The sequence below is a fragment of the Chrysemys picta genome, chromosome 2, assembly GCF_011386835.1.
Source record: "Chrysemys picta bellii isolate R12L10 chromosome 2, ASM1138683v2, whole genome shotgun sequence".
Taxonomy (NCBI): Eukaryota; Metazoa; Chordata; order Testudines; family Emydidae; genus Chrysemys; species Chrysemys picta.
The window spans coordinates 126,562,450-126,584,290 of record NC_088792.1 but is presented as its reverse complement, the minus strand read 5'-3'; the positions used below and the strand labels follow the sequence as shown (position 1 = coordinate 126,584,290).

Here is a 21,841-nt window from a genome sequence, read left to right as displayed (position 1 = left end):
GCTCTAAAAATCTCCAGTGATGGAAATTCCACAACCTCCCTAGGCAAGTTATTACAGTGCTTAACTACCCTGACAGTTGGGAAGTATTTCCTAATATATAAACAGCCCTTGCTGCGACTTAAGCCCATTGCTTCTTGTCCTATCCTCAGAGGTTAATGAGAACCATTTACCTCTCAGCACCCAATGCTTGTAACAATCTTTTATGTAGGTGAAAACTTATGTCCCTCGTCAAGTCTTCTCTTCTCCAGACTAAAACCCAATTTTTCAGTCAAGGTCATGTTTTCTAGATCTTAATCATTTTTATTGCTCTTCTGTGGATTTTCTCCAATTTGTCCAAAACTGTCCTGAAATGTGGTGCCCAGAACTGGACACAATATTTCAGTTGAGGCCTAATCAGCACAGAGTAAAGCAGAAGAATTACTTCTCGTGTCTTGCTTACAACACTCCTGCTAATACATCCCAGAATGATGTTTGCTTTTTTTGCAACCGTGTTACTCGACCCATATTTAGCTTGTGATCCACTGACCCACAGATTCCTTTCCGCAGTACTCTATCCTAGGCAGTGTTTTTTCATTTTGTACATGTGCAACTGATTGTTCTTTCTTAAGTGGAGTATTTTGCATTTGTCCTTATTGAATTCCATCCTATTTACTGCAGACCATTTCTCCAGTTTGTCCAGATCATTTTGAATTTTACTCCTACCCTCCAAAGTATTTGCAACCCCTCCAAGCTTGGTATTGTCCACAAACTTTATAAGGTTACTCTCGATGCTATTAACTAAAACATTGATGAAGATATGGAACAGAACCAGACCCAGAACTAATCCTTGCGGGTTATCCCACCCAATATGCCCTTCCCGCTTGACTGTGAACCACTGATAACTACTCTCTGGAAATGGTTTTCCAACCACTTATGCACCCACCTTATAGTAACTCCATCTAGGTTATATTTCCCTAGTTTGTTTATGAGAAAGTCATGCAAGACAATATCAAAAGCCTTAATCAGGATTACCGCATCTACTGCTTCCCCCCATCCACAAGGCTTGTTACGTTGTCAAAGGAAACTATCAGGTTGGTTTGACATCATTTGTTCTTGACTAATCCATGCTCACTGTTAATTATTATCGTATTATCTTCTAGGTGTTTGCAAACTGATTGCTTATTTGCTCCATTATTTTTCAGGTACTGAAGTTAAGCTGACTGGTCTGTAATTCCCCAGGTTGTCCTTATTCCCCTTTTTAGAGGCTGGCACTATATTTGCCCTTTTATAGCCCTCTGGAATCTCTCTGGAATCCATGACTTTTCAAGATAATCGCGATGCATGAGGCTTCAGACAGAGGACCGGTAAGTAAATATCTTGGCCAGTGTGGAACTCGGAAATGACCTTGGGCTCAGATACCTCCTCAGTCAGCTCCTTGATTATTCTAGGATGTATTTCATCAGGCCCTGGTGACTTGAAGACATCTGTCTTGTCTAAATAATTCTTTACTTGTTCTCTTCTTATTTTAGGCCTTGGCAGCGCTGTGAAGTGCAAGTGTAGTCGTGCCACCAGCTTGATTTTCAGAGGGCAGGTGCTAAGCACTTCCCAAGAAAGCATTTTAAAACGCTTTTAAGATGTCTCAAGTTGGGCACCCAACCATCAGTAATCACATTTGAAAAATGTGTGTTCCTGCACTCCTCAGTGGTCGTAGGCTGCAATTATATCCAGCCTTTATGGAGGTTGGCAAGCGGAAGTAGGCTCATTATGATCACCTTCTCTCCCTGAGCTGCTCTCATTGTAGACAGTTTAGAGCTAAATATTTATCAGCTTCCTCACCCGCTGTACACCATCTAGCCTGCACATAAATATGATTAGAGTTCTTGTAGAATAAAATTTGTGATCAAGAAATTAAAGACCTCCAAGGATTGGTTCTTGGCCCTAGACTGTAACATTTTTATTAATGCCCTGGAAAAAATCTAAAATCACTGATAAACTTAGCAGATCAATAACAATTGGAGGAGTGGTAAATAATGAAGAAGACAGGTCACTGATCAGTGTGATCTGGATTGCTTGGTAACCTAGGCACAAGCAAATCACATGCATTTTAATAAGGCTAATGTAAACATATAAATCTAGGAACAAAGAATGTAGGCCATACTTAGAGAATGAGGGAATCTATCCTGGGAAGCAATGAATCTGTAAAAGATTTAAGGGTTGAGGTGGATAATAGCTGAACATGAGCTCTCAGTGCGACACTGTGGCCAAAAGGGCTAATGCAATCCTGAGATGCATAAACATGGGATCTCGAGTATGAGGAGAGAGATTATTCTATTTGGCTCTGTTGCAACCACTCCTGAAATATGTCCAGCTCTGGTGACCACAGTTCAAGATGGAGATTGATAAATTGGAGAAGGTTCAGAGAAGAGTCATGATAATGATTAAAGGATTAGAAAATATGCCTTATAGTGATTGAACTCTTTGAGTCTATCTGTTTAGCTGGAAAAAAAATCTGTTATATCTACATTTTGTAACTGTTGTTCTTCGAGATGTGTTGCTCAAGTAGATTCCATTCTAGGTGTGCGTGCGCCCACATGCGCAGCCATCGGAGATTTTTGCCTTAGGGCCAGCTATGCCCTCTAGAGTGGCACTCATGCCTCAGTATATCAGGTGCTACCGGCCCACGTGCTCTCAGTTCCTTCTTGCTGACCACTCCAACAGAGAGACAGGACGGCGGGTAATGGAATGGACATAAGCAACACATCTCAAAGAACAACAGTTACGAAAGGTAGGTAACTGTTTTTCCTTCGAGTTCTTGCTCATGAGGATTCCATTCTAGGTGACTTGCAAGCAATATCAATGGAGGTGGGCTCGGAGTTCACCGTCGTGCAGCTTGTAGTACAGCTCTGCCAAAACCAACGTCATCTCGAGCCTGCTGGGTCAGTGCATAGTGCGACACAAATGTATGAACAGACTACCAAGTGGCGGCCTGACAAATTTCTTGGATCGGCACCTGCACCAGGATGTCTGTCGAAGCTGCCTGCGCCCAAGTCAAGTGAGCTGTCACGATTGCCGGCGGGGGCACTTTTGCCAGCTCGTAGCAATAGCGGATGCAGGCCGTGATCCAAGACGAGATTCTCTGGGCTGACTTATGGAATGGCCGTGTTCTGTCAATGTAGAAGGCCAGCGCCCGTCTGACGTCCAGAGTATGGAACCTGCACTCCTCATCTGATGCATGAGGCTTCAGACAGAGGACCGGTAAGTAAATGTCTTGGCCAGCGTGGAACTCAGAAATGACCTTGAGCAGAAAAGCTGGGTGTGGACGCAACTGGACCTTCTCCTTGTAGAAGACCGTATAAGGCGGCTCTGACGTGAGCGCCCTGATCTCGGACACCCACCAGGCGTAAGTTATAGTGACCCAGAAGGACACTTTCCAGGAGAGAAGCAGAAGGGAGCAGGAAGCAAAGGGTTCAAAGGAGGGGCCCATGAGCTTCGAAAGCACAAGATTCAGTTCCCACGGGGGGACCAGGTCCTGGACGTGCAGGTACAGGTGTTTAGACCTTTCAGGAATCGTCCCGTCATGGGATTGGTGAAGACCGACCTGCTCTGAAGCGGAGGGTGGAACGCTGTAACGGCTTCGGTATCTTGACCGAAGACAATGAGGTAAGCCGCTACCGGCGCCATGCATTTCGTGAACATCCTGGGGGCCGAGGACAGGCCAAAGGGCAGCACCGTGAGCTGGAAGTGGCGCCCAGCCACTATGAAAAGCAGGGAAACATCTGTGTCCTGGGAATATGGAGACATGGAAGTAAGCATCCTTTAAGTCAAGAGCTATGTACCAGTCCCCCGGATCTAGGGAGGGGATAATGGAGGCCAGGGAGACCGTGAGGAACTTTAACTTCTTGACAGACTTGTTGAGGCCACACAGGTCCAGGATGGGTCTGAGGTCCCGCTTTGGATCAGGAAGTATCCGGAATAGAATCCTCTGCCTTCCATGTCCCGAGGAACCGCCCCCAACTGCAGGAGCTTGTCAACCTCCTGAACCAGGAGTTGTTCGTGAAAGGGATCCCTGAAGAGGGAAAAGGAGCACAGGGTGGGAAGGAGGGGTATCCAAAACCGGCAGGGTATAGTCCCGAGCTACTATGTCCAGGACCCAGCAGTCTAAGGTAACCTGCGACCAGGCCAAGCGGTAGGGAGAAAGGCGGTTGAGGAAACGATGGGCAGGATCCGGCCGGATGACTGTAGTGTCGCTCTCGAGCGCACCCTCAAAACCATCGCTTTTGGCCCCCCTTGGATTCTTAGTGGGTCCGGGCTCAGATGGCGAGCGAGAATAGGAAGGGTGGCGATGGCTAACCCCAGCGTCCCTTCTTCTTGCAGATCCCTGTCAGGCTTGCCAAGTCCTTGACAGCGGCGGAGGCTGAAATGGCTTTCTGGCAGACTGTGGGGTATGCATGCTCAACGAGCGAAGGGTAGTTTTAGTGTCCTTCAACCGGTGTAGCCTGGCATCTGTCTGATCAGAGAAGAGCCCAATTCTGTCAAAGAGGAGGTCCTGAATAGAGGCCTCCATCTCCTGAGACAGGCCCGCTTGTCTGGAGTCAGGAGCTGCATTGCATGACTACAGCCAATTTGACCACCCTTGCCATCAAGTCCACCAATTCCCATGCCATTTGCAGGGAATATCTGGCAGCCGCAGTCCCTTCTTCTACCAGGGTACCAAAGTCCTGAGCCTGACCCTGAAGAAGAGAGTCCTGGAACTTTTGGAGACTGTCCCAAAGCTCAAAATTATATCGGCCCAACAGGGCCTGATGGCTCGCCACCCGGACTTGTAGGCTGGCTGTGAATAAAGTTTCCTGCCAAATAAATCGAGTTTTTTGGCTTCTTTATTCTTGGGAGTAGCGGCAGTGTGTACCTGCTTCTCCTTTTCATTGGCCGCAGACACAACCAGTGAGCCTGGAGGTGGGTGAGAATAAAGGTATTCAAAACCTTTGGCCGGCACAAAGTGCTTTTTCTCAGCCCATTTCGAGGTGGGCGGGAGGTGGATGGGGTCTGCCACAGCGATTTGGCAATCTTGAGGACCCCGTCGTTTACGGGCAGGGTGACCTGGGCAGGTGTGGAGGCCGAGAGGACATTGAAAAAGGCATCCTCCTGCTCTTCATCCCCTGCACCTCGAGCCCCAAGTTCTTGGCCACCCGCCATAGAAGGACTTGATGCTCCCTAAAGTCATCCCAAGGGCTAGCCCTGGAAGGCCCCACAACCGCCTCATCTGGGGAAGATGAGGAAGACTTGGCCACCGCTGGAGAGGGAGGTTTAGGGGTGGGTACGGGATCCTCTACCCTGACCTCAGAACGGCCTTCCAGTACTGGGCCCAGTGCCGGTGGAGCCGCCGACCTTTGCTCCGACACAGCCACCAAGGTGCGCTGCGAAGGGCACATCATCATTAGAACGCCCCATACTCTCCAATATGGCCACTGTGTTGGCCACTCGCCTTGCTGCCATTGCGGTGCTGTGGACGGCGGAGAAGATTCCGGTGCCCAATCCTGTCGCTGAGATCAGGGCAATGGGCTGAACTGGGCCTCCGTGCCAGAGGAACCACCTTCCAGCGACCAGTAAGGGGCCATTGATGCCTGAGTCTGCTTACTGGTCGAAACTACCGGTGTTCGCTGGCCAGGCATAACTGTCTGGTAACTGTACAAGGGAGAGCGCTCCCAGTGCCGGGGGGACTGGCAATAAGATGAGGAGTGTTCCCAGGGTGCCGGTGATCAGGACTGACATCTAGTGGTAGATCGGCGAGAGGGTGAGCGATGCTGGTGATAGTATGGGGGGGGGGGGCGTCGACCCTGTGCTGGAGAGTAGCGCTGAGGAGACTGGGAGCAGAGTCCAGGCGACCGATGAGGAGATTGGGACCTGCCTCGGAATCTTCCACGCAGTGGAGATCATTGATTCTTGTCCGGTGACTGGCAGCGCTCCCCTGCCCCCTGAGGGGTCTTAATGGCGGGATTGCTGTCTCGGGAGCCTTAGCCTGTTCTTGCGGCACTAAAGGCATCATAGGGGCAGGTGGAGACCTGTGCTCTCTCTGCGCCTGGGCTTGGAATGATGATGGTGCAGGCAGGGTTCTGGGTCCCATACCGCTCCCAGGAGTCGTTGGCAGACCTTTAAGGGGGCTAAGTGCCCAGTCGTGGAGGCACGCTCACGTAGCTCCGGAGAAGGCTGACGGGCAGGCCTGGGTCCCTTGCTGAATGTCCCCTGACCCTGGGCCTTCTTGCTTGGTGCCAGAGTGTGCTTCTTAGCCCTCTTTTTTGGTACCATCGATGGCGAACGGTGTCGGGAAGAGGCTGATGCCAGCGGCGCGCTGTGCACGGAGGCCAAGGTGCAGCCTGTATAGAAGGCTCGGAAGCCGGGCAGAGGGTGGACTCCATCAGGAGAGCCCTGAGGTGAATATCCCACTCCTTTTGGGTGCAGGGACAAAAGTTCTTGCAGATCCCGGCAATGGTCCTTAATGTGTGACTCCCCCGAGTACTTAAGGCAGCTGTTATGGGGGTCACTCACAGACAGACCTGCTGCAGTCTGAGCAGGGCTTAAACCTGGGAGCCCAGGGCATACCCTACTGTGGGGCAAAGTCCCCACTGGGACCCTAACTGTTAACTAATACTTAACAACTACTTAATGCTACCAACAAATGTACAAGAGGCATGCAGTCCCAGGGAAGAAAAACCGCTTGCTCTTGTCAAGCAAGATAGGTGCTCCGACTGACCACCACGGGCGGTAAGAAGGAACAGAGAGGGTGTGGGCCTGCAGCAACTGATATACCACGGCATGAGCACGGAACTCTAAAAGGCGCCACAGCTGGCTCTATAGGTACTGCTAAGACAAAAATCTCCAGCTGCTGCGCACATGGGCGCGTGTGCACACCTAGAATGGAATCGACATGAGCAAGCACTCCAAGAAGAAGAAAAGGTTAAGGAGTGACTTGATTTCAGTCTGTAAGTATCTACACGGGGAACAAATAATTTATAAAGGAGTATTGAATCCTGCAGAGTAAGGTATAACATGATCTAATGGTTGGAAGTTGAAACTAGACAAATTCAATCGGGAAATAAGGAGTAAATTTTTAACAGCGAGGGTAATCACCCACTGGAACAATTTGCCAAGGGTTGTGGTGGATTCTCCATCCATCCATCCAGCTATGCTCTAGGAATTATTTGGGGTTAAGTTCTATGCCCTGTGTAAATAGGAGGTGAGTGTAGATGATCACAATGGTCCCTTCTGGGCTTGGGATCTTTGAATCTATGAAGTTTTCAATGAGTGCTGTACACACAGATGCAACATTTCCCACCTATTTCTTTAACAAACAGAATTTAGTAGAAGGCTTAATTTGTTATCCAATCACATGTGCATGTGAATACACTATTTATTATTTAGGCCAACATCTGCATTCTTTGGTGCCTAATTTTAGGTACCTAAATCCATATTTAGGCACTTTAAAAAGGAGCCTGTCTTTTGAAGATGAGAAATCAGAACTTCCATCAATTTTAAAAATAACAGGAGTACTTGTGGCACCTTAGAGACTAACAAATTTATTAGAGCATAAGCTTTCGTGGACTACAGCCCACTTCTTCGGATGCATCCGAAGAAGTGGGCTGTAGTCCACGAAAGCTTATGCTCTAATAAATTTGTTAGTCTCTAAGGTGCCACAAGTACTCCTGTTCTTTTTGCGGATACAGACTAACACAGCTGCTACTCTGAAACCCATCAATTTTAACTTGCCAGGGACCACAAAATAGATTGAAATCAATAAGAAGCGCATGTCCCTAACACCCTTAAAAATATCAGGCTCTCTTATTTAGCTTTATAGGCATCTAAATCCATATTTAGTTATCTGCATATATGTTGAGGACCAAAATGTTATCTAGTTCCCTAATATGGAGCTACATGCCTAGCTTAAGGCACCCAAGTTTTAAAGTTTGTTTCATTGTAAAATGTCAATTTTAATCAAGTTTGAAGACTACTATTCACTTAAAATAGTTGAAATGAATACTACAGTGCCCCTTATCTCCAACTTAGGCAGCAACCACTTCCCTCCTTTCAAGCTCAAACATCAGGATGTTAACCTCAGTTTCCCCCCTCTCTGCTGAAACAATCCCAGAGATCTGCCCAGCTACCAATTTCTGCTTTATTTAATGTCTTACCTTCACAACTTCCTGTAACAGAATATACCCATGTTCACTCCCTTTGTAATAATGTTTGTACAAAATATGCCTTGTGAGGTATTTAAAAACTCATAATTTGCTGGTCAGTATTGTTTGTTAAAATGTGTGTGGCAACATTGTATGTGAAGTTATAAGATTCCCCTGTATGGTGTTAACATGCTCCAAACTCCATAGCTCTGCCCAGGAACAAGTTGGGAAACATTTCTGTCCTAAACAAAGGAATGTGTACTTGCCTGAATTGCATTTAAGTAGTAAAGAGAAGACAAAGCAAGTTCAACAGGTGAAAAAAATCAGCAGGGAATATCCTTCCGCACAGACTCTTTGGCTCCTGGTTCTCAGCTGGAAATGTTTTTCAAGAGGGGGACTGAAACTATAACAAGGAGGGACAAACACCCGGAGGCACCTTTATCTCTCTCCCCCTGTCCATCGCATTCAGTGCATCTGAAGAGACAAAGGAAGCAGCCATTTGATGCTAGGGGAGGGGTCCTGACCTAAAAAGTCTGGTCAGTGAGACTGCTGAAAGCACACGGTGAGAAAACTTTGCTTTGAATCAAATATAATTTGTTAAGTTAGGCACCAGTAAGCGGTTTATCTTTGTATTTCTTGTAACCTTTCTGACTTATATGCCTCATTACTAGTACTCACTTAAAATCTTTGTAGTTAATAAACTTGTTTTATTGTTTTATCTAATCCAGTGGGTTCAAGATGAAGTGTCTGGGTATCTCCATTTGGGCTAACAAGTTGTGTGCATATTATTCCCTTAAAGGAATAACACACAACCATATTTGTATTGTCCAGGAGACAGCGGTGCCATACAGGACATACATTTCTGGGGGAAGATCCTGGACTGGGGAGGTTGTTGGGGGTCACTCTACAGCATAACCAAGGCTGGTGAGAGCCAAGGAAGGGCTGGCTGCAGCACACACAGGGATATAGCTGGGAGTGACTTACATCCTGGAGGCTGTTTGTGAGCAGTCCATGCTTGAAGCTACAGCAGCAAGGCATTGTAAAGGGCAACCCAGGTTACAGGGCAGGGATGACACAGCTGTTCATTAGTCTGGATTGTACCCTGTTATGTCACATTTCCTCAATAACCTAACATGTTTTTCTGTCTCCTCATAACAAGGCATCTGACAATTCCTGTTGCCCTTTCCTCCACAGAAAATCAAATCAGCTCCACCACCTACTGCAAACATATGTCCAGTTCTCTCAGTTACCCAACTTGATTAATTTCTCCTGAAAAAACTGGTTGTAAGCTTAAAACAGGAATCAAAGGGCTTGGCTATACTTGCGAGTTAGAGCGCATTAAAGCAGCCCTGGGCACCCTAGCTCACTACCCGTCCACAATGGCAAGGCACATAGAGCGCTCTGACTCCAGGGCTAGAGCGCTCCTGGTACTCCACCTCGGCAAGAAGATTAACACTTGGTGCGCATTGGCTGAAACACCCGGGTGTCAGTGTGAACGAGGTGTTGCATTACTGAGCTCTGATCAGCCTCCGGAAACATCCCATAATCCCCTTAAGTCAAGTGGCTACTCTTGTCATTGTTTTGGAATCACTGCAGGCATGCCGATATGCCCTTTGAAAGCTCTGTTTCTGACAGCCAGCATGTTTATCTGCTCCGAGACAAAGCAACCATTACTGTGGAATGCTGTGTGTGAGAGAGAGAGGTGGGGGAAGGGGGGTCTGCTGCTGTCTGAACTTACAAGACAGCATGCTGACATGCTCTCAGCCCCCCAAAAACCCATTCTCTCTTCCCCCACATACACACAACACACTCCTTGTCACACGCCACCCCCCCCCATTTGAAAAGTACATTGAAGCGACTTGCATGCTGGGATACCTACCACAATGCACTGCTCTCTGTGGCCATTGCAAGAGCTGCTAATGTGGCCACGCCAGTGTCCTTGCAGCTGTCAGTGTGGCCAGATTGCAGCGCTTCCCCTACTGCACTCTACGAAGGCTGGTTTAACTCAAAGTGCTCTACATCTGCAAGTGTAGCCATGCCCAAAGAGTAGTAATAAATGATTGGTTTTCACAATGGAGAGAGGTAAACAGCAGGGTCCTCCAAGGATTTGTAGTGCAACCTGTGCTGTTCAACATATTCATTAATGATCTGGAAAAGGGAACGACCAGTGAGGTGGCAAAGTCTGCAGGCAATCTAAATTATTCAAGATAGTTAAGTCCAAAGGGGACTGCAAAGAGTTACAGGGTGAACCGGGCAACAAAATGGCAGACAAAATTTAACACTGAGAAGTGCAAAGTAATGCACATTGGAAAAAATCCATACTATACATATATAATGACCGGTTCTAAATGAGTTCTAAAAGTAGTCTAGGAGTCACCGTGGATAGTTCTCTGAAAACTTCAGCTCAGTGCACAGCTACAGTCAAAAAGACTAACAGAATGTTAGGAACCATTAGGAAAGGGACAGAAAGTAATATAGAAAATGTCATAATGCTACTACATAAATCTATGGTGGACCCATGCATTGAATGTATCCAGGATATAATTGAACTGGAAAAGGCTCAAAGAAGGGCAAAAAAGATCATCAAGGATATGGAACGGTTTCGACAAGAGGAAAGGCAAGGGCTGTTCATCTTAGAAAAGAGACAAGTGGGTATATAATAGAGGTCTATAAAATCATGAATAGTGTGTGTGTGTGTGGGGGGGGGAATTAATAAAGAAGTGTTATTTACCCACAACACAAAAACCAGAAGTTGCCCAAATAAATTATTAGACAGAAGATTTAATACAAACAAGAGGAAGTAACTCATTGCCATGGGATATTGTGATGGCCAATATATATCAGGGTTCAAAAATAACTAGACCAGTTCATGGAGGATAAATCCATCAATGGCTATTAGCCAAGATGTTCAGGGATGTCACCCAATGCTCGGGGTAACCCTAAACCTCTGACTGCCAGAATCTGGGAGTGGAAGACAGAATTGGATCACTCCAACTGCCCTGTTCTGTACACTCCCCCATAAGCTCTGGTACTAGCACTGCCAGAAACCGGATAATGGGCTAGATGGACCACTGGTCTAATCAAGTATGACAGTTTTTATGTTCCTAATCAATTCCCCGACACCCTCACTTGCTCAAAAAATCTCAGTCCCAGGTGAACCTTCCTCTTATGCTCATTTCTTGGACTGAAGGTTCTATACCTTTTTCATATGAGATATATGGGCTTATGTGAGAGTTGGTGTAAAGCTCCAGAGTTCTCCTTTTCTCTTCCCACTCCACACTATCCCTGTTACCCTCTGTCAGGAGCAGAGTTTTGGGAATGAAATCTCTAAAGCAATGGTTTTCAACCTGTGGTGCATGGGCAACTTTTTGGTGGTCTGCCAGTTTGTTACCTGAAAATTAATCTTACAAATCTTTGAGGCACTGTGACTGCTATTATATTATGAGAATCTGTACCCTCATTTTCTTTTATGTCAAAGAACACAAACATTAAAACTTGTAACAGGCCCTTAGCAGGACAGGTGACAACCTTTTTTCATTGAATTGTTCAACACCCCAACTCAATTTATTATAGAGCAAATACCCTCCAAGAAGCTTGCAATTGTCCAGAACTGCTTACTAGAGAGCTTGGAAGAGTACCTTCACCATTTTCTCAATTTGAACCTTGACTACACTTAAAGGATTTCCTATGGAAAAATTAAGTGAAATGACATGATGAAGATGAAGGATCTATGACCCTTGTTCTTTCAAAGAGGAATTTAGTGAAAATTTTCCCTCGTAAGTTACTAATGATTAAAGAATTACGAATCCTTTTGTAAATGCTGAAAGTGGAATATCTGTAGATCTAACTAATAAAGAAGAGGACTTACTAGAACTAATGTAAGACATTCTTTGAAATAAATTATAAACATGATATTTTACATTTCAAGCCTACTTTATGAATGGAGTATCCAGGACTGTCAAAATAGAACTATGAAATACTTAACATTTTTGACAATGTATCTATGTGAAAAGGGGTGCATTCAAATCAAAATAAGGTGCATGCCAGCCATCAAGCCAGTTTTATTGTTCAACCTATCATCCATCACTCACTCATAATATTTTGATGTTTGTTCTGATGAAATTCTCAAACATCCCACTAAAGACAAAACTTTGCAACTGACTGCACCAGACATCTTTCCTGTTATTAGTGTTGCTGGATATTATAATAAGAGTAATTAAAGTAGATGCTACTTTTAAGGAGGCATCTACCAGACACTTAAATGTGAACTTCTGAAGAACAGCAATCTATGCAAAGATGTGGAACAGAAAATGAAACAGATGGAAAGAGTAAGGATGTTAAATCAGCCCTTGTACACTGGTCTGAAAAGGCTTAAGTGATGCAACTTTATCAGTACCCTAAAGAGCTCTGGAACTACATAGAAGTACAGCTGAGGATTATGATTTGTGATGTGTAAGACAGTACATTAAGTGGTTATTATTAAGTGTTGGGGGTAGTACACAATATTTTCATAAGTAGCTCATCATCATCAAGAAGGCGGACAAGCACCGCTTTTAAGTATACAAGCACTATATGTTTATCCGACAGAAGAACTGTAGTATCTTGTTATCATTAAAGCTGGAGGGAGAGGGAGAGAAGGACAAGAAATGCCATTTTCTTGCTCCCCCAGGTCCTTTCTTTTGATTTTGAGGTCAATTTGTCCCATACATAAATCATTCTGTCCTTATTCCTATTCAGGCAGAATGTTGCACATTATTATATTGAAAAATAAATGCAGCTGGAGACAGCAAGTCCCAGAGCCCCTCAGACACTCAATAGCAGCAGAAACCGTAAAGACCCAATAGAGGATGTTGGTAGAAACATTCAAAATGCTGTTACAACACTTTAGACAAGTACTTCACTTTGGTTTGCCTCCATAGAGACCAATGAAGAAGTCAGATGGAGCTCTGTAAACGGTCCGAACAGTTCTTTGAGAACTGGAAGTATACTACTTTCCTTCTGTTCATTTTAAAATAAGTTTAAGAGTTTGAGTTTTCTCCAGGACAGTGGTCATATCCAAATGCCTCATTCAAGTATCACAATGGCCCGGGAAACTCATAGCAATCATCTGGCAATGACAAGTTTGTTACTTTCACAGAATCATCAGGAGACATACACAAATTTTGACATCAGTAGAATCATGTACATCTCCCTCAGTATCCTACAGGCCATATTGATACTAAGAAGAAGAGATGATGCCTCTCAAACTAGGGGAGAAGATGGTGGAGGGATGGAGAGAGAACTTGCAGCCAGAATGGAAAGCAGAAGCAAATAGATGCAGGCATTTGAGGTGACCTTTTACAAAAGGCCATTTGCTCCCATGTGCAAAACTATATAGATCATTATCAAAGCCCAGTGGGGGGGGGGGTTCTCATTGGAGACATTCCCTTCTATCCTGGAAGGAGAAGAGCTATCATTATAGGTGGAGGAGTCTCTGACATAAGAACTACCTAGGGCAATATCAAGGTCTTTCCCACTTGGTAGCTAACCCAACTCAGATAGCTCTTGGATACTAGCCTCAGCACAGAAAACTCTCCTGTCTGAATCAATATGAAAATACATGTAAATAATCTCTACTGGAGAGGACATAGCAGGAGTTGACCACTACTTGGATCTGGACTGGACACTGGACATAGAGTTCACTGATGTAGTCTATGGGGCAACTGCTGATCCACTGAAGTACTTCAAAAGTGATGCTTCTTGGAACCTCTACTAACGTTGCAGACAAGCATTCTTCCAGATGGTGTTGAAAAGTCAACAGAGCCATGTCTCTTCCTTTTGCCTTAAGGGGAGGAAGAAGATTGTGATTTCTCTGTGATTCTATAGAGGAAAGCATCAGCCCTAACTAATCAAATGGGTCCATGACACAGAAACCTTGGGACTGCCACCAGTTCCTGTAGCCAAATGTCCTGAGGGTTCAGTCAACACTGAAGACTTTGGCACTCAAGATTATGTAAGTACTGAAGAAGCCATTACAGTCAAGATGACTCATCCTGAACCTAAGCCACATTAGACAAGGTTAACTTGAGAACTGATCTAGAAGTTGATCTTCTGGACCTCTAGAGATACTCAGCTCTAAAGCAGGTGGATCCATAGATTGGGCCTTCAATGATTCCTCTAAAAAGGAAGGCCGGTAGACAATTATATCTTTATGAGCATGAGAAGATGCCACCACTGACTAAGCACTTAGCAAGGAAGTGATCCTCACCAAGACATAAGCAGCGGAAGAAATATTGTCCAGACATTTTACTGCTATCCAAGGCACACCTGTTAAAGCCTTTTTTGTCCAAGCAACTCTCGTTCAAAAAAACAACAATGAACTTGTTTTATTTAATAGGGCTCTCCTGCAGGAGCAGCAGCTGCCCTTAAGAGTCACAAGCCCAAAAGTAAGTGTTTTTTTCTGAGGAAAACTGCATTTTCACCCTCTCATAACTATTTTCAGAAGTTATAAGGATCATTTTGGGGACATACTGCAATAAGCAGAACCTTACATTTCAAATTTGACAATAAAAATACCTACAGATACTGAAGACAATCTTTTGTGTGCAGCATATGCTTTGCTAAGCTTCAGGAAAATTTGTTGAAAACTGACACCCAGGCAAAAATTGCCTTTCCATTTTAGCAGGAGCCTGGATGTGCTGTGCATGTATGTGCCATGTTAAGTTTGGTGCCCAAAGCTATTCTAAATAAGTCCAAAATTCTAGACAAGCTCAGGAATAGTTTTGGGAAATGGATAATTCTCTTTATGTGCTGATCTTTGCCCAAAATTTATTTTCTTGGCCTGATGGAATGAGAACAGGGCTGAACCAGGAAGCCTTGAGCACTGCTCCCACCTCTTCAACAGAGTGCTTTTAATATTCCTTTACAGTTCACAAAACTTATTTAGCAAGGCTTTTCACCACTCCACTAAGCTGTATGCAAATAATACCACTTCCCTCTGAGTAACTAAGACATACAAGTTAAGTGACTCACCCAAAGTCATACAGAGAATCTGTTAACCTGGTATTTGAGCCAAGACTTCATATCTATTAGATTAGACCAGAGAGCACATAAGTGTACTGCTTCAAATCTCTGGTTGAGATTTTGAAAGCTAGCTAGGGGAGTTAGAAACAAATCTTCCATTAATTTTAATGGAAGGTTTCCTCTGAGTGTTAATTAAATCTGTCAAATGTGATTAATGTTTACCCACTTTGTAAGTAACTTAAAATACTGATGACAAAGCACCCATTGCTTGCCCATTGGGGTGGTCCTCCATAATACTTCCACATCAATAAGCAGTTAAGCTATTTACAAAGTGCTACTCTTCACAGCCTCCAAAGGCTTACCTACTAGCACTAAACAGGATATTTTTCTAAAAACACTGTTCTGTTCTCCCACTAGCAGGGCCTGCTGTGAACTACTAATCTTCTCCACTCTTAACAAAGAGAAGAGGCACAGCAAGCAGGTATCAGAGTGGTAGCTGTGTTAGTCTGTATCAGCGAAAACAACGAGGAGTCCTTGTGGCACCTTAGAGACTAACAAATTTATTTGGGCATAAGCTTTCGTGGGCTAGAACCCACTTCATCAGATGCATGAAGTGGAAAATACAGGAGCAGGTATAAATACATGAAAAGATGGGAGTTCCTCACACTTGGTAAGGCAACTCCCATCTTTTCAGGTATTTATTCCTGCTCCTGTATTTTCCACTCCATGCATCTGATGGAGTGAGTTCTAGCCCACGAAAGCATATGCTCAAATAAATTGGTTAGTCTCTAAGATGCCACAAGGACTCCTCGTTGTTTTAGCAGACAGGTACACAGTCTTGGGCACGTGTCACAGTAAAAACCGCCTAAGGGAAGTTTAGGGAGTGGGAAGAGATGTAGTGGCTGGCGAATAGAGACATACTGGTTTAGGGGCAGCTGCAGTGTGTTTAAAATGGAGAAAGGTGTAAAGGGGCCTGCAAAATACAGAGAGGAGGAAGACAGAGGAAGATAGTGGGGGGGGGGGGGGGTAAAGGTAGACAGGATAGCTTGAGGGAAAGATTTAGAACCCATTTAAAATACATAATCCATCATTTTGTGGGAGGGAACCCATTTATAGCATGGTAACTTCCCTGACAATTAACTATGGTCTTGTAGTATAGATACCTTAAACTGTGCTAGAGCCTTTGAACTTTTGCAGGGTTGTAGACAAGTGAAGAATATGGTTAAATCACAGTTCACAGCTGCCTATGCTTGTAAAACCGAACTAGAATCAGTTTTGGGGAAGGTATAAAATTGGGATCCCAACCCTGTAATTTTAAAGTGCAGATAGTACTTTCAAAGAAGGGAGAGATAAACATCAATCGGTGGAAAAATTAAAAATAGAAGAAAATGTGAAGAGACGAAAGAAAGCAGAAAAAACAAGGAAGAAGCAAAGCTTATTGATTTGTATAAAATTAGATGTCAAAATGTTACAAATACACACACACCATATGATTGTTTTTTTTTAAATCACATCAGGGGACTTCAGGGACCGTTACTCTATTGCAGGAGGGTGCTTCAGAGACAGAGGCTAATTCCTTTGTATGGAGACGAGGTAAACTTCATTTGATTTGGTTTGATTTCTACATTGTTGATTCTGGCTATAGGAATTTTTTTTTGCCTCTGTCTTCACGCACAAGGTCAGCTCCCAGATTGCTGCACTGGGCAGTACAGCATGGGGAGAAGGTGACCAACCCTCTGTGGAGAAAGAAGTGGTTCAGGACTATTTAGAAAAACTGGACGTGCACAAGTCCATGGGGCCGGATGCGCTGCATCCGAGGGTGCTAAAGGAGTTGGCGGGTGAGACTGCAGAGCCATTAGCCATTATTTTTGAAAACTCATGGCGATAGGGGGAGGTCCCAGATGACTGGAAAAAGGCTAATGTAGTGCCCATCTTTAAAAAAGGGAAGGAGGAGGATCCGGGGAACTACAGGCCAGTCAGCCTCACCTCAGTCCCTGGAAAAATCATGGAGCAGGTCCTCAAGGAATCAATTATGAAACATTTAGAGGAGAGGAAAGTGATCAGGAACAGTCAGCATGGATTCACGAAGGGGAAGTCGTGCCTGACTAACCTAATTGCCTTCTATGATGAGATAACTGGCTCTGTGGATGAGGGGAAAGCAGTGGATGTGTTATTCCTTGACTTTAGCAAAGCTTTTGATACTGTCTCCCACAGTATTCTTGCCACCAAGTTAAAGAAGTATGGGCTGGATGAATGGACTGTAAGGTGGATAGAAAGCTGGCTAGATCGTCGGGCTCAACGGGTAGTGATCAATGGCTCCATGTCTAGTTGGCAGCAGGTTTCAAGCGGAGTGCCCCAAGGGTCGGTCCTGGGGCCGGTTTTGTTTAATATCTTTATTAATGATCTAGAGGATGGTGTGGACTGCACTCTCAACAAGTTTGCAGATGACACTAAACTAGGAGGCGTGGTAGATACACTAGAGGGTAGGGATCGGATACAGAGGGACCTAGACAAATTAGAGGATTGGGCCGAAAAAAACCTGATGAGGTTCAACAAGGACAAGTGCAGAGTCCTGCACTTAGGACGGAAGAATCCCATGCACTGCTACAGACTAGGGACCGAATGGCTAGGTAGCAGTTCTGCAGAAAAGGACCTAGGGGTCACAGTGGACGAGAAGCTGGATATGAGTCAACAGTGTGCTCTTGTTGCCAAGAAGGCTAACGGCATTTTGGGCTGTATAAGTAGGGGCATTGCCAGTAGATCGAGGAACGTGATTGTTCCCCTTTATTCAACATTGGTGAGGCCTCATCTGGAATACTGTGTCCAGTTTTGGGCCCCACACTACAAGAAGGATGTGGAAAAATTGGAAAGAGTCCAGCGGAGGGCAACAAAAATGATTAGGGGTCTGGAGCACATGACTTATGAGGAGAGGCTGAGGGAACTGGGATTGTTTAGTCTCCAGAAGAGAAGAATGAGGGGGGATTTGATAGCAGCCTTCAACTACCTGAAGGGGGGTTCCAAAGAGGATGGAGCTCGGCTGTTCTCAGTGGTGGCAGACGACAGAACAAGGAGCAATGGTCTCAAGTTGCAGTGCGGGAGGTCCAGGTTGGATATCAGGAAAAACTATTTCACTAGGAGGGTGGTGAAACACTGGAATGCGTTACCTAGGGAGATGGTGGAATCTCCTTCCTTGGAGGTTTTTAAGGCCCGGCTTGACAAAGCCCTGGCTGGGATGATTTAGCTGGGAATTGGTCCTGCTTTGAGCAGGGGGTTGGACTAGATGACCTCTTGAGGTCCCTTCCAACTCTGATATTCTATGATTCTATGAATACTTATATACAATTTTTAAAGAGTTCATTTGCATATGTGAGAACGCAGACATCTTTATTTGAACTTTTCAAGCATTTACACCTGTTCAAGCAGTTGATAATTGCTTCAAGTGTTAATACTTGCAAAGTATGTATCCAGGTGTCAGCACTCAAATTTTGAACACAAAAAATGTGCCTGGATTAACTCCCCTTCAAGTATTACATCCTTGATACAAGTATGTGTGCCTGATAGTTACCTTAATACAGTATTCTAGCTACATACAAGTGGGAACTGACTACCACAGTCACAAAGACTCTGTTCTGGGGAACATCCTTGACAAAAGTGGAATTGAGCAAGGGGAAGGAGTCTTCCATGGGATTAGGCAACACAGTGAATACATGCAGCAGAGGAGAATCTGTATTTCCCAACCTCTTTTACAGGAGGCAAAGTAGAGAACAAAGTGGCACTGGAAGGGGAAAGGATAAAGTAAATGATTCTCCTCTCATTCCCTTCTCCAGGACTGTGAGAAACAGTGGGGAGAACTGTTAACCAAGCACAGGGATGCCACTTGTGCTGGGGAAAGATGACCCTCTCAGTGCAAGTTGAGACAAGTGGTTACCCAACATACCTTTCTGTGGGGCTGGGAAGGGCAATGAGACTGGGCAGTATGGCCGAATTCCCTCTCCCAAAAATACAGGGAACCAGATGCAATATCAGGCAGCACTGGGAGGAGGTAACAGGTATCCTAAGAAGATTGCAGAAGTAGATTTCCATCTTTCCTTTAACCCTTCTGCAGGGCCAAGGCAAACTCAAGCAGTACAAGGAAGAACAACCTTACCCAAGAGTCTCTCTATAAAGCCAGGCAGAAAGAAGTGCTGAGAATCAAGCTCAGACTCTTCCATCCCCCACCATTCCCAGCCATCCAGACGAGCAGAATGGGGGAGTAAGGAAAAAAGAGATTTCCCACAACCCCTTGGCATCATCCACACCAGGCAGAAATGGAGGCAGACCTCTTCCAGAGTACCCCTGCAGGACTCCAGGAAGCAGAAGGAGGAGTCTCCCCCGCATGGGACCTCAGGAGACACCTGGCAGGGGGATCCTCAAGAACAGTTAATTGACAGGGCAAGGGAGAGAAATTTAACCCTCTGTGCTGGCATACATACGGTTTCACAGCTACATTGTCACCACTTCAATTTTGTTTAATAAATACATCTTATTGTAAATATACTATGGCTTTCTTATACTTATCTCATGGAAAAGCATACATTTTATGGCAATTCTATGGAAAAATCAGTTTTCATTTTATTTTTTGTCTAGTTAGAAATATATACAACCTTTAAATCAGTGTTTGAGTATAAATTCTACACACATTCATATGTCAAATTAAAGCAACAGCTTAGAAACATTTAGAACACATCCAGTATTTAGATAAAGTAATATTTGAACTTCCTTAAGACAGTTTGAGTATAAGCCACAGGAAAAATACATATCAGATACATTTCTATGTTAGCAATACCGTCAAACAAGTAATCATTAAAAACATACATCAATACTATCCTAAGCAAGCCCAATTATTTTTTATTATATATATATATATAAATAAAAAAATAAAATAAGGACATAAAATATCCTGTTAAATGTAAATTACAAGGTTGCTGACCAAATTAAGATAAATATATAGAAAGTAAGACATGTATTATAAGTTTAAGTCAAAAGAAACACTGGACTATTATGACAGGGAAATTATGTAAGAATTATAAGGTGCTATGTGTGTATTGCTGAGGTAGTACAAAAATTGTACAATATATATTACTTGAGAAATAAACATATGATTGTGTACCTACACTATCAGTGCATAAACATAATGGAATAGTGTTAAAGTTTGTGCATTTCATGAATCCTTAACTGTGCAACATTATTTGCCTTTGGAAATAGTGTTTCCCATTTAATCAGTATTATATCATTAAGGCAGACTGAGCTCACTATCATGAACCTCTTTTTAGATTTCTATATTTTTAGATTTGAAATAATGTCAGACAGAAAAATTATATACACATTTATGATCCTAGGTGTAATCTATTTTTTCCTCAATTTTTTTAAACAAGTAAATTCTCTTACAAAGCTTAAACTTCAAGTTATAGTCACTATTTCTTTTTGCCAAGTTCTTAAACCATAACAAAATGTGGTAAGTGCCATGTTAAAATCTGAGGTACGTAGACAGCTAAAGGAACTACAGTAAAGTCAGTATAGTGTTGCTATAGTACTTGCTTTCTGCCAATCATTGCAGTTTCTTACTTTTCTCAAATAATAAAATGCATCAGAAAGAAAAGTTAACAATATGTAAGAAGTTTTAAATATATCATTATGAAATATAACCTACATTTATCTGCAGGCAGGCAAATACTGATATCAAAAAGAAGTATTGAAGGTTACCAAAGTGAAATCAAGCATCTATTTCTAGTCTATAATCCAATATATTATCAGCATACTTACTCTGCCATTACACGTCTGACATTATTTGCATACAAAGATGGGTTTTTCTTTTCCTCTTCTGAAGGTATATAAACAGGGAGGAACTGTACATAGAAAACTAAATTAAAGCAAAGTATTTAACATTCAAAAATATTTGTATTATAACATTACAGTGAAAAATAAAACAGAACTGCTACTTATATTTATAGGACTGCAACAATAATATCAAGTTGAAAGCAATCAAAAATAAAATTTAGAAAATTAAATCTTCGCACCCTGAGCTAAGAAAAGCCACATCAAATGCTATAGATGACCATACAGCTATGACTCTGCTTATTTCTACCTTACAGACACAGATTAAGTGATTGATTTCCTCTTCTGAGTTGGGGGCAGGAAGATATTAACTGTTTTCCCCAAACTCAATGATTCTCCATCTTCATTCTGCACACCATTTCATAAGAGAACATTTGTTTTATGGATCCTGCCCATACCTCTAATCTTTCAATCCTCCATTATCTGGTTCCTGGTTTGTTTGTTCCTGGCTGTGTGGATAACCAGGAAGAGCAGTGACCACACCAATTGTGGTAGTGATCCATACATTGTTTTGAGAACTTAGATGGTTCTAATTCATTAGGCATACTTACTGATTTCATTATCTATTTTAGGATTATATACTGCTGCTTATCCTAACATCCAAACACCTTTCACATAAAACAGATTAGGAATAGTGAAGATCTTAGTGGACATCATGGAGTCTCTGGCTTTTCTCCCTTTTTGGGTACTGTGAGCGAAAGCACCACGTATTCACATCCTACTCACGACTGTAATCATCTTTGTACAAAAGATACTTTATGAAAACTAACTCGCTGGTCAATAATATCATGGTGAAATGTATGTAGAAACACATG

At 43.6% G+C, this 21,841-nt stretch overlaps 1 protein-coding gene and 1 long non-coding RNA gene across 7 annotated transcripts in view; one reads left to right on the top strand and one right to left on the bottom strand.

Annotated features, from left to right (window-relative positions):
* Positions 1 to 21,841, bottom strand: part of LPCAT1 (lysophosphatidylcholine acyltransferase 1) — a 175,523-nt gene that overhangs the window by 67,096 nt on the left and 86,586 nt on the right. For all 6 annotated transcript variants that reach the window (XR_010598503.1, XM_065584159.1, XM_065584158.1 and 3 more), the window contains exon 9: positions 20,955 to 21,037. Coding sequence is in view for 5 of the 6 variants with exons in the window: in XM_065584159.1 (XP_065440231.1) it covers positions 20,955 to 21,037 (83 nt within the window). In the remaining variant the exon portion in view is untranslated. The remainder of the gene's footprint in view (positions 1 to 20,954; positions 21,038 to 21,841) is intronic.
* LOC122172297 (uncharacterized) lies at positions 1,224 to 19,385 on the top strand. Its single transcript, XR_006172474.2, has 3 exons — positions 1,224 to 1,343; positions 16,670 to 16,745; positions 19,258 to 19,385. It is a non-coding gene; the product is annotated as an uncharacterized LOC122172297 (long non-coding RNA).